This window comes from Sorex araneus, chromosome 3 (genome assembly GCF_027595985.1).
Source record: "Sorex araneus isolate mSorAra2 chromosome 3, mSorAra2.pri, whole genome shotgun sequence".
In the NCBI taxonomy this organism is placed as follows: Eukaryota; Metazoa; Chordata; class Mammalia; order Eulipotyphla; family Soricidae; genus Sorex; species Sorex araneus.
The window spans coordinates 142,945,223-142,958,763 of NC_073304.1; the positions used below are offsets into that span (position 1 = coordinate 142,945,223).

Here is a 13,541-nt window from a genome sequence, read left to right on the forward strand (position 1 = left end):
TGCGGCTCTGCCTTTGTTCCAGTACCAAGCTGTTTTAATGACTGCCGCTTTGTAGTAGAGTTGGAAGTTGGGGAGGTTGATTCCTCCCATTTTCTTTTTCCCAAGAATTGCTTTAGCTATTCGTGGGGGCTTATTGTTCCATATGAATTTCAGGAGCCCTTGCTCCATTTCTTTGAAGAATGACAAGGTATCCCTATAGGGATCGCATTGAATTTGTACAATGCTTTGGGGAGAACAGAAACCCAAAACTGAGAGGCCGCTAAGTGTGGTCACTCAACCTCATACCTCTTCATCCTCAGCAGTGGAAAACAAATTATCTAATGCTTCCTTTTCAGCAGGTCTGACTTTAGGGGAGAGACTCTCCAAACAATAATAGTGAGTTTTGTTGAAATATTGTATGCAATCAAAGTGAAAGTAAAGTGAAATTTATTAGTTACACAGGCGGGGGGGGGCTAAAGGTGGGGGGGCTAGGGGCGTGGGGGGGTTAGGGGTGTGGGGGGGCGGGGTGGAGCTATACTGGGGTTCTTGGTGGTGGAATATGAGCACTGGTGAAGGGATGGGTATTCGAGCATTGTATAACTGAGATTTAAACCTGAAAATTTTGTAACTTTCCACATGGTGACTCAATAAAAAATTTATATAAAAAAAACATTAAAATGAGCTTAAAACTTTTTAAAAAGCATTTCCCAACTGATCTTATGAATTATAGTACTTTGTTAGGGGACAACAATTTTCAGGATTTAAAGGATATTGATTGACCTGTCAAGCTTTGAAAATATAGCATTGTGGTTATATTGCTGCTTCTCAGATAGATAGAGGTTTGATGAACTTATCTGAAGAATGTGAATGTTAGTATTAATAGTGCTATGAATTATAATCCTCTGCCTCTAGCCTTTCTCAATCCCAGTACCAGTAAATTTTATAGTATGGCCTGCTTAGTCAGTTTTTATTGGCTACTGCTGTTGTCTCAAATTTCATTCTCCTGAAGTGAATTCTGATGCAGGATTCAAATGAAGATATTTTATTTTGGAACTAAGTTACTTCAGTAGATAAGTCAGAAGATGAGATAGGAAAGGACTAGTAGCTAAAACAAGAGGTATTGTTATACCAGGTATCACAGTCTTAACCCTTAATTAATCCTTAATCTCCCTGTATTAATAACAGGAGACATTGGCAAATGATTCATAGCATTTGGGATAAACATACACTGACTCCAGTGTGCCATTGATAAGGGCTGAGGGCTGGTAGTGGAAGAGTTGAAAATGGCTCTGGGCTTGCTCTCTAAAGCCCATGTTCTCCCTGGAACAAGCAACTTTGCTTGCTTGCTTGTTTGCTTGCTTGCTTTTTATACTCTGGAGAAGCCTGTGTTCTCTTTTGACCATGTAATGCTCTCTTTCTTTCCCTGCAGATTATTCTAAGTATATTTGTTCAATAAAAACTATCTTGCTGCACTAGAAAAAAACAATCCTGTGAGTGAAGTAGCTTTCCCAGCAGCACAGAGATTGGAGTACGGAAGTGAGGAGTACCCAGAAAGTTCCAGGCACATGTTTGGAACTTTATTTGCCAGTGTCTGCTTTAGTCTCCCATTTCAAGTGCCAAAAATGAGACTGGCATGTTAGGTTTTTCAAGTACGGTCCCAAATAGAGGGATTCTCCTCTGGTCCTGAGTGCTTACTCAACTTTGCAGTATTGTGTCCCTATCCGTGGCATCCATCATTCTGACTATGATATGTCTTGGAGTCTTTTTATTATGGTCTCTTCTAGCTGACACCCTTAGGGCTCCTAGGATCTGGACGTCTGCATTATCCAGCTCTGGAAACTTTTCAGCAATGATTTTTTTAACTGTGGCTTTCTCACTAGAGTTGCCTCCCTGTCCTTCCAGAACTCCGATGATTCTTATGTTATTTCTCTTGGACACATCCCCTAGGTCTCTGATTCGCCATAGAGCTACTTTGAGGTCTTTTCCAATTGTTTGTTGTAGCCTGTGAGCTTTCTGCTGCTCATCTTTAAGCTCACTAATTCTAACTTCAGCTGTAGCCATTCTACTGTTGAGGGCTCCCACTGTGTTTTTTATTTCGTCTAAGGAGTTTTATTTTATTTTATTTTTTTAATTTTAGTTTTTATTGAATCACTGTGAGATACAGTTACAAAGTTTTCATATTTGATCCACTACCAAACCCCACATATCCCCCTCCAGCTCCCTCTCTGCCTGTGTGGCAGACATTTTTCTCTTAACTCTTTCCTTACTTTGATTACATTCAATTTTCAGCATGAATCTCACTATCTTTATTTGGAGGTTTTCCTCCACCAGTCAGACATGTTGGATGGCATCAGTAGATTGTATGTTTTCATTTTTGGAGTTGTCCCAGTCCCGCATCCCAGAGCTGTGTTAGTCGTTGCTCATTGTCGCCGGGGCTTCATCTGGAGAAGGCGTACCGGCTGTGCCTCCTCCGTCTGGCTCCCCGGTGTTGCTGGCCCGGTTTCGGGTCTGGAGCAGTCTCCGGCCTGCTGTGCCGCTTACCAGAACGCCCGGTTTCTTCTCTGTTGAATGCGGCAAGATGTCCTAAGGAGTCTTTTATTCATGATATTTCTGAATGTAGCTTTCCTATTTCTGCTCTCATTTCTTCCCATATTTTCTTCACTGACTGCTCCACCGTTTCTTTAAGTTGGATGAACATCCTCAGAATTTCTGTGAATTCTTTATTGGAGAGATCATATTTGAGGGAAACCCCTGCTGAGGCTTCTGGACTCTTTTCTTTGTCCTCTCCTTGCTGTGGGGATTTGCGCTGTTTCTTCATGCTGTCGTGGCTGTGAGGAGGTGGGACCTTCCAGTTCATTAGACCTGTTGTCTCTTTGTGAGGTTTCTGGAGGATGTTCAGAGGATGTGTTCTTTTTACTTTGGGCTTGTATATCTTCCTAAGCTCAATGGTAATCTGGTGTAATTGGAGAGGATTTGTGCTCACCGTTATTTTGGTGCAATTGGAGTAGGCTAGTGGCTTATTTGCCTTTTCTGTTTGAGGTAGCTGGGGAGATCTCTACAAAGTTAGGTAATAGGGATTGAGATGTCTGTCAAATATACTAAAACAGGGGAAAATAACTTCAGCGCAGCCACCGGAGACCACGCCCCTGCAGTGAATGCCACGTCCACTACCACAGAGGTCATGACTTTTCTGGGGCGCTGGGTTGAGATCAGGTCCTGGGACTGCACAGGCATGGAGGGCTGGGGGGCGCAGAGAGAGGGTTGGCACACCTGGATGGAGAAGGAGGAAGCACAGGGTCTGCCATGGCCGCTGGGGGCAGGGGTCCCTGCCGGCTGGACGCTAAGTTGAGATCGGGTCATGGGGCCACGTGGGCATGCAGGCACAGAGGGCTGAGGCGCCCAGTGACGGGGGCTGGCGCACCTGGATGGAGGAGCAGGAAGTGCAGGGTCTCTGTATTCCTGAAGTGAGCAGATGCCATTGGGCTACACTAGCACGTGACAGGGACAAATGAAGACGTTACTGGCGCCTGCTTGAGCAAATCAATGAACAGTGGGATGACAGTGATACAGTGACAGTCATATACACACACATATATATTTATATAAGCACACAAGACTTATATTAAATGTTAGTAATCTCTTACAGAAGGGCTTAATGGCTCCTGGGTGAAATACAACAATCTTCAAACAATTTCCTCTAAGAAACCATTTTTTGGATCTTTTTCAGCAGATTATTCATAACAAACAATACAAAATAACTTATTTCAGTTCTTCTTTGGGGCAGAGGTTGGGGTTCAGGATGGAAACATCTGAAATATGGTGGTGGGAAGGTGTAATGGTGGTGGGATTGGTGTTCTAATATTTAATGTAATCAAATATTGTGAACTACTTTATAAAAATAAAATTAAAAAAATTAAAATATGTTTAAAATGTGCTCCTGGGCTTGCTTTCTCAAGCCGTTGCCCCTCCTGAACATGTATCTTTTTTTGTTTGCTTTTTACATTCATCAATTATTTAAAATAAATTATTAATTAAATGTAAACAACATTAATGAAATATTAACTGGATTGTACTTATAATTTATAATGTAGACATAATAATATTTTCATTAATGTTAATTTAATTTTAATTTATCCTATCCAAAGTACTGTAGAGATTCAGTACATTTCCCCTCAAAATTCCCATGCCTGGGGGCCGGAGCGATAGCACAGCGGGTAGGGCATTTGCCTTGCACGCGGCCGACCCGGGTTTGATCCCCGGCATCCCATATGGTCCCCCAAGCACTGCCAGGAGTAAATCCTGAGTGCAGAACCAGGAGTAACCCCTGAGCATCGCTGGGTGTGACCCAAAAAAAAAAAATTCCCATGCCATTCTTCAAAGATACAGAAACTGGGGCTGGAGCAATAGCACAGCGGGTAGGGCATTTGCCTTGCACTCAGCCAACCCGGGTTCAATTCCCAGCATCCCATATGGTCCCCTGAGCACCGCCAGGAGTGATTCCTGAGTGCATCGCCAGGTGTGACCCAATAAGCAAAAAAAAAAAAAAAAAAAAACCAGAAACATATACTGCTAAAACACTTATGGAACCAAGCCAGAGAAGTTCAGAGAAAGGAATTGCATTCCCCAACTTTATGCCATGAAACTAGTGATCAAAGAGTTTGGTTCTGGAATAAAATCAAACTCAAGAGTAATGAAATAGAATTTTGGTCCCTGGAGTAAATCTTCAGATATGTGGACAATTAATCTTGGACAAAGGTGTCTAGAGCATAAAGTGAAGGAAAGAAAGCCTCTAAAGCAAATGGTGGTGGGAAAATTAGTTAGCTATGTGCAGAGAATGAAACTGGGCCACCCTTACCTCACTCCATACACAAAAATTCATTCAAAATGGATTAACGGTTTCAGTGTTAGACTTGAACCAATAAAATAGACCTAAGAAAAAAGACTGAGATCTTCCCGATGTTAACTTTATTGTTTTCACAATTTTTATACATTTTATTTTCATAAAAGTAGTTCACAGTAGTTCATTCCTGATGTTGATTTTTGAGGTGACTTCAATGATACTGTTCCATTGGCAAAGAAAACAAAAGCAAATATAAATAAGTGGGATTGCATCAAACTAAAAAGCTTATAAACTGTGAATGAAAGTATGACTGCAATAAAGACCCCTTGCTGAGTGGGAGGGAATATTTGTACACCATCTATCTAACAAAGGATATATAAAACACTTAAAAACTCAGTAACAACAACCCATCAAAAAATGGGCACAACAGATTCTTACTCAGAAAAGACATACAGATGGTCATTGTATTTAAGAAAAGTTGTCCTCACAGTAATATGATTCAGCAGTATCACTGTTTGGCATCTTTTCCAAGAATACAAGATCAGTAATTCAATAAGACATATGTAACCTATGTTCCTTGCAACTCTGTTCCTTGCATCAGAAAGGATATTGTTGGCCTCAAAATATTGTATAGTTTTTATTTGCACAATTTAGAAGGTAACTACCACTCATTGAAATTCTGATGTGTTGGGAACAACCTAAACTATCTTGAAGCTATTTTTATTTTACCCTTCTTGCTATTGCTGTGTGATAGCACAGTGGGTAGGGCATTTGCCTTGCACTCAGCCAACCCAGATTCGATTCCTCTGTCCCTCTCGGAAAGCCTGGCAAGCTACCGAGAGTATTCCGCCCGCATGGCAGACCTTGCAAGCTACCCATGGCGTATTCTATATGCCAAAAACAGTAACAAGAAGTCTCACAATAGAGACGTTACTGGTGCCTGCTCGAGCAAATCAATGAACAGTGGGACGACAGTGCTACAGTGCTGCCCTTCTTGCATGTTTTACTTCAGCAAAATTAAGTACATAAAACTGGTTTGTCTGAGAAAATGGAATATGGCTCTTAAACAGGAAATATGGCTCTTACTGCCATAGTAAAGAAATTATGACCAATGTCCATTGCATGTTTTTAACTAATCACAAAGAATATAGGAAAGCATTTGCAGCACAAGAACAATATTTTGGGTCCAGTAGAGGTAGTCCAACAGGCTGAGTGCATGCTTTGTGAGCAGGAGACCCAGTTTTGATCCCAAGCACTACATGTTTTCCATTTCAAAGGCTGTTTCTTTTATGATGCTCACAAGAGTGGTGTGTGGGTGGGGGGAGGAGGAGCACTAGGGGAACACCATGCCATGCAAGAGATGGAACTTTGACGTCCTGCATGCATAACATGTGCTTAGTTTGTCGAACTGTCTCTAACCTAAGACAGATGTATTTTGTTTAACCTCTAATTGTTTAATTTCCACATTATTTTGCAATCCACCTCTCCTTTTAATTTCATTAACATTTTTTGTTTTTATTTGTGGGGGTTGTTGTTTTGGACCACACCTGGGTGGCGCTCAGGAGTATTTCTGGTTCTGTGCTCAGAAGCAGCCCAGGTCGTAGGTACTAAGGATTTTGAACTGGGATCAGCCAAATGCAAGGCAAGTTCCCTAACCCCTGTACTATTTTCTCTGCCCCTCCCACCCCTTTTTGTCTTTTGATTTTTGACTGTGTTCAGGACTTATTCCTGGCTTTGTTTAGGACCTACTTCTAGCTCTGTGCTCAGGGATTACTCCTGGAGGTGCTTGGGTGGCTTTATGGGGTGCTGGGGATCGAACTGAGTGGGCACATTCAAGGCAAGTTTCTTGTCTACTGTACTCTCCAGTCTGCATCTCTCCTTTAAGAAAATACTTTTGGGGTCTGAAGCAATAGCACAGTGGGTAGGGCGTGTGCCATGCACGAAGCCAACCCGTGTTCGATTTCCAGCATCCCATATGGTCCCCTGAGCACCACCAGAAGTAATTCCTGAGTGCAGAGCCAGGGAACCCCTGTGCATCTCCAGGTGTGACCCAAAAAGAAAGGGAGGGAGGGAGGGAGGGAGGGAGGAAGGGAGGAAGGGAGGGAGGGAGGGAGGGAGGGAGGGAGGGAGGGAGGGAGGGAGGGAGGAAGGAAGGAAGGAAGGAAGGAAGGAAGGAAGGAAGGAAGGAAGGAAGGAAGGAAGGAAGGAAGGAAGGAAGGAAGGAAGGAAGGAAGGAAGGAAGGAAGGAAGGAAGACTTCCCTTTGGAATGCCTTGTATAAAACTCATAAATTTTAAAATCTCTGAGTTCAAAGGAGAGATGTAGACCAGAGAGATGTAAATTGCATCTTATTTGCCTTATTTCCTTATCTTTTCTTGTTTCTTTTTATCATTTGTACTTTGTAAAACTTTAACTAGGTATTTATTTGATTATATTTCTGTCTCTCATGTTAATAGCATCCTTACAGAGGGGGGAAAATACCCAGCTAATCACTAATTGTAAAAAAAAAAGTGGCTTTTAATAATTTTTAAATTATTTTCAGGAAAAAAAGTCAGTTTTGGTTATTGTTGTTTGTTCATTGTTATGCTTCAGAACAAAATTCAGCTTTTTACGTTCAGATCAAGAAGTAAGGAAACAATTTTCTAATTTGACAGTGCTTCAGGTCTGTGTTTCTAATAGTATTATATAACCGCTTAATTTAGCACTTTACTAAATCAAAGTCCTTTAGTGCCTTGCTTTTGTGAAAAAATTATTTTATGATAGAATTACTTTCATAAGTTATAATATGATAATGATCCAGACATTTATGTTGGTAATGCCAAAACAAACATGATTCCTATGATATTTGCTTCTTTTGATCAATATATATAGTAAATTTTTTATTTACAGAAAATGGAATTAATTTTTAATTGGTGATATAGCAAATAATGTGTTATGTTATATTATTTATTATATGTTATCCATAACCCTACGTACAATTCAGACATCTAAGAATTCAGTAGTACAGTTTCTTCTCTGTTGTTTAGGATAAAACTTTTCAGAGTAAACATAGTCTTATGTGTTACTTTTATAGTACAGTGACTGAATTTTATTATAGCCTCACCTATCAAGGTTTTGTTCCTTAAGTTGCAGAAAGACTAAAATTCAATAAAATCTTCTTTAAAGTTTTCCATTTTATAGAATTCAGCTCTTGATATATATTACTTATGAAATTATTTACTAATGTAAGTTGAATTTCTCAGCAGTATCAGCTTTTGTTTTTTATTTAACTCTTCTTTTTAGGTGTAAAGACTGAAAAGTATAGGCAGAAACTAGCTGTAATAGTATCCATCACAAAATCAAACTTTGTTTGTGTTTAGACTGAATATGAGACTAAAATGAAGAAGATGCAGCTACTCTCACAGGAAAGCCGGGGAATGAAAGTTGAAGTGAAAGATAAAGACAGAAACAAGGTAATGCTTGAAAATAAACTTTTTGTGAATAGGATTTCTGGAGTGTTCATGTTTTAAACAAACATGACATTGTTTTAAATAAAGTCATTTTATTATGATCTTTCTGATTAACTCTAAAATGAATGAAAGATACTTGTTTACTACAACTTTAATGCCTGTTTCATTTATATTTGTTGAGAAGCAGTCACTAAGGGTTTGAAAGAGACAGATTCCAAGGAGTATACATTATTGTTAATAGGTGAAATTATGTATTTCTGGCATAACTAAGAAATAATGAATTTTCTTAGTTCCACACCCGTTTTCATGAAAGTAAGCTCCAAACATATGCTTTTATTCTCTTCTTTGTATATATAATTCTGCACATTTTGGCCTTTTTAACAGAAAAAGTGGAAAGAAAAGATTGCATATCTAAGCAGCAGACAAAAAGACCCGGCAAGGAATACTTAAATAAATTCTGCTATGTATCTGCCGTAATGCAGGCTTCTAATCCTCCCGCCTATCTCCATATAAATGATTCTGTTCAAGACCATAGATGTTTTCTTCACTAAAAGCAGTAAAGCTCTTTTAGATGAAATGTCTAAAAACATCTTGTAATAACTTGGAGCATGCTGGCAAGAGTAGTCACTTGTGACTATGTGTGAAACCCCCTCAGCCAGTCGATACTGTAATAAGCAAAAATGGTAGCATCACTCCATTATTCAGAAAAGCTAACAGCGTGCTTGTTCCTTAGGCTGCAGCATTCATTAAGGAAAGCTTACTGGGCTGAAAGCTGGAAACAGATGATAACGGGATATGATTTTCATATTTAATGCTTTCCTTGGAAGAGTATGTGTGCTACAGATTGATAGAAGAATCAACTGCTACTTTACTAAAAGACTTTCAGGTTTGCCCTATAGCTACCGATGGAATCATTCAGCCAAGAAATTAACTTTTCCTCCTTTTACCTGCTTTATATATCTGCTAAGCAGGCTGCCTGGCTGCCAGTAAATGCTATTATGCAGTTAACTGTTTGGTATTTAAGACTCTTATCAGAAAAGAAACAGAGGCCACACTATTTTGTTTTTATAGTAGGAGCAAGGTTTTAGTTTTTCTTTTTTCCGTGCATTAGCGGGTATTAATCTGAGTTTAGAGGAAGTTTCAGTTTTCCTTTCCAAAGATTAAAAAGTTAAAAAACCTAGAATTTAAAGTATTCTTTAAACTGTACAATATAAAACACCAATCCCCAAGAACCTTTACCTGTGTAAAAAGGCCTTTAATGATAATTATTTCATTGCTTTTAACATGTACTTCTAAATCATCCGGTAGTTTTCTGTTTGACATTTGGTCATGAAATAATTTGTGTGTTTTTTAATCTATAAACCATTTTGTTCTTTTTATGCTGCTCTTTATACATTTGTAGTATGACTGTGTCAGTCGTACATAAAATAGCCTTCTGTCTCTCGGATTTCCGCTACTTATTTTTTACCTTTTTTACAGTTATGCAGTGTCCTTTTACATCATGTTTAAAATTAAAGCATGAGGCAGAAAACTGACAATCCTTTAAAATATTATGTAGCATATTTAGGAGAAATGTATTTCCTTTATATTGAAATATATCATCTCCTTTACAGCCTTAGGTATTGCCTGCTAAATTAGGGAATATTTGGGGGAATCTGCATCTCGCATTTTTCAGTTTTTCTTTAATGTGCAATCAATATAAAGGCAAAACCTTTATCCTTATTGCATACTAATTCTGAAACAGTTCCTTATTATATCATTTCCTTTCTATTTTTTTTTTTTTTAGAAATCTGTGCTCTCTTTTTATAGCAGTTTTGTTTCGTTTTTGTGCCTAGAGTTTCTGATGTCCATGAGCTGGCCAAAGTATAGTACATTCCCACTGGCTGAGTTCCAGAAATAGCTGTTATCATTATTTTGTTTGAGAAGCCAAGGGATGGGAAGTGGGGTTGGTCTACCAGTGTCTGCTACAATTCTGGCATTCAAGATGGTTCGTTCAAGTGATATTTTTTTTCTGGGGCCCAGGATGATGTGTGACAAAGGCCAGCTCCAGGAGAGACAGACATGAACTCTGTAAGGAAGGTGGTATGCTGAAACAAACAACCCAAGGCCTGGTGGAGGAGGTGGAAATTAAGCTGGTATGAAGAGAAGGTTGTCAGTGGGAATGTGAGAGACCTTCTAGGAGATGTAAGGATGTGAGGAGTAATAGAGGAAGAAGTCTGGGTGTCTGTCCATTCTTGTAGAAGTAACAGACAAGAAGCTTGGGAAGGTACATCATGCATCTTAGTATTAAGTTCAACATATTGAGATGTCCTCCTGGAATGTGTGTGTGTGTGTGTGTGTGTGTGTGTGTGTGTGTGTTGGGGCAAGTAAAGGAAGCATTCGTGAATAGTGAATAGAACAGTTACCTCATAGTATAGCTGTAGAAAGATGAAATTGGCATTGTTGTGCAGGATGATCTGGGGAAGGCGCTTATGGAACTGAGGAAATCTGTTTATTCAGCTAGGAGGAATTAACCAAGGACCTTAAATCGGTATAACTATTGAAATGGAGAACACCAGTGAGAGGTCTATCAAGTTAATAATAATTCTGAGTTATAAAAAGGTATCTTAAAATGTGGTTACACAATTTTCAACCAAGGGAGCAATTTAGTTGCTTTACGAAAAAAGTTACAAGTAGTAGTTCTCCAGATAAAACTCTAGCTCAGTTTTTAGTGTTATATCCAATGTTTTCTTATACCCACTCTCTGCTTTTTAATTGTGTGTTGTCATAAGAGAATTAATACTTGGTTTATTTCTCACACAAACTTTTTCTATTATTAGTTTACTGAATAAACTATTTCTTTATAGAAGACATACCAGTGCAGCTGAGGCTTGGGGGTGGGGTGAGGGACTCAGTACAGGGAGTACTCACTTAGGTGCATAGACAGGTTAGTTCACAGTCCTTGGTGCTCAGGGCTAACCAGGGTCACACCCAGAAGTGCTTGGGGAGCCATAGCATACTAGGAGTAGAAAACTTAGGCCCTTTGGGGCTTGAGGGATAGTACAGTGGATATGATATTTACTTTGCTTGTCACCGACCCAGGTTTGATCCCTGGCATCCCATGTGGTTCCTTGAATACTGCCAGGAGTAATTCCTGAGTGAAGAGCCAGGAGTAACCCTTGAGCATCACCAGGTGTGGCCCAACCATCCCTCCCCACCCCCCCCAAAAAAAAACCCCTAAACTCAGGACCTTGAACATGCCACTAAGCTCACTAAGCTCAATAAACAAAAGTAGTAACACAGAAAGCTGACCTAGTAACAAATGGCTCAGGAAATCTTATATGACTTTAATAACACCATTGCAAAATGTAAGTTTTCAAATATTCTCTTTTACAGAATATTGCTTTATATTTCCATGTACCATTTTGTTGTAACAAGCAATATAAAATACATTAGTTTATGCCTGCCAAGGGGGCAGTTTGGGGGCTGGGTGGGAAACGGGACAGTGTTGGAGGGAAGGTCACACTAGTGCTGGGATTGGGGTTGGAACATTGAATGCCCAAAACAACTGTATTATGAGCAGCTTTGTAAACCACATTGTTTAAATAAAGTTAGAAAAATAATTTAAAAAATAAGAAAAAAATTTAAAGAACTTGATAAAATAAATCAGTTTTTATACATATTTTGCAGGTTAGAAAGTGGAGCCACAATGAAGTCAAATAGCTTGTCCCCACATCACACAATTGATTACCGACAGAGCTGGAAATCATGTTGAATTTCATATTGAATCATGAAAAAATATCGAGGTGTTGAGTCAGCCATAGTACAGCAGGTAGGGCATTTGCCTTGCACGCAGCCAACCCATGTTTGATACCATGCATCCTGTATGGTTCCCTGAATGCTGCTGGGAGTGATTTCTGGGTGCAGAGGCAGGAGTAAGCCCTGAGCACTGCCAGGTAGACCCTCTCCCCCCACAATAAAAGAATACCGGGATGCTGCCTTGACATTTTCATGTAGCAGTACTTGTGAAAAGTCTGTTCTTTATTGTTGTTTTGTTTCCGGGTCACATCTGGCTGCATTCAGGTCTTGCTCCTGATTATGTGTTCAGGGATCACTCCCAGAGAGGTACTTATGGGTCCATATATCATGCAGGAAAATGAACCCCAGTCGTCACATGCAAGACAAGTGCCCTACCCACTGTACTATTTATCTCTCTGTCCCCAGAGTATGTGTTCTTCACTTGGAAAATATAACTGTCAAGTATTTTGATCAAGTTAGTTGCTTAGGCCTAGGGGAGAAGGTTGACGCTGGGATAAATACGTCTGAAATGATCAGTGGATATCATTTAGGAATATTGAATTTCTCTTGAAGCTTCTATTTGCTGTTCTCATACTATTATCAGTTACCTCTAAAGTCAAGTGTGTGAACATTGTGACCAAGTATGTGTGGCCCCCTAGTCATCAAAACAGCCACAAGAGCAAAGAGAAGATAAGGAAGAAAAGAAAAAAAAATCTGTAGTTCAGTAACACAATTTGTGTTTAGTTGAGTCAGTTTTGAATATTATAGCATAAGAAGTGAGCTCTGAGTCTAGATGTCTGGGTTTGTGAGCAAATTGGTCAATATTGCTAGGTAGTTGAGGATAATAGTGGTTTTTCTGAGGATTGAAAAAGATAATAAGTATAAAATTGCATTGCAGTCATCAAGTGCCTAATACATTTTCAGGTATCTTATTGCCAATGTCACCACCATCACTTTCATCACCATCTTTGTTTTTCATAAGGGAAGATGTATTTTGGTTCTGGCTTCTTACCATTTAGATAATAGAGAAGTCAGCCACCAGTAGAGAAGGAGAGGTCACCTGTGAGCCTAAGAATGGAGAGAGACCAAAGAGATAGTACAGGAGTTATGGTGCTTGCCTTGCCTATATCAGACCCGGTTTGATCCATGGAACTGCCTGGGCAGTTCCTGGGCAACACCTGAAGTATTCCCTGAGCAGAGAGCCAGGAGTAATCCCTAGACACTTGTGTAATCCTGTTATCTTCCTCCACTCCAAAAAAAAAAAAAAAAGAGAAGTAAAGAAATGGTTGTGATTATTAACATTTATTTTTGTAGAAATTTATCCTGGAAAGTAACTTACATAATCTGCTTTTGAAATATAAGCAAAATTATTTCAAAAAATTGTATAATTTCATCCACATTTGGATTTAGTGATCAAAAAAACACCTCTTAGTGGTCTGAATTGTTAAAAATTTCTTACGTTTCTACTGTCTATAATTTATCACAATTGCAAAATAA

General features: G+C 39.3%; 1 protein-coding gene and 1 pseudogene across 5 annotated transcripts in view; both read left to right on the forward strand.

Moving 5' to 3' along the window:
* LOC129403439 (uncharacterized) overlaps positions 1-13,541 on the forward strand; it is a 575,036-nt pseudogene that overhangs the window by 188,529 nt on the left and 372,966 nt on the right.
* The window catches only part of KIZ (kizuna centrosomal protein), a 173,496-nt gene that overhangs the window by 48,477 nt on the left and 111,478 nt on the right, over positions 1-13,541 (forward strand). For all 5 annotated transcript variants that reach the window (XM_055131939.1, XM_055131940.1, XM_055131941.1 and 2 more), the window contains one exon: positions 8,178-8,270. In XM_055131939.1, the coding sequence (XP_054987914.1) occupies positions 8,178-8,270 (93 nt within the window). The remainder of the gene's footprint in view (positions 1-8,177; positions 8,271-13,541) is intronic.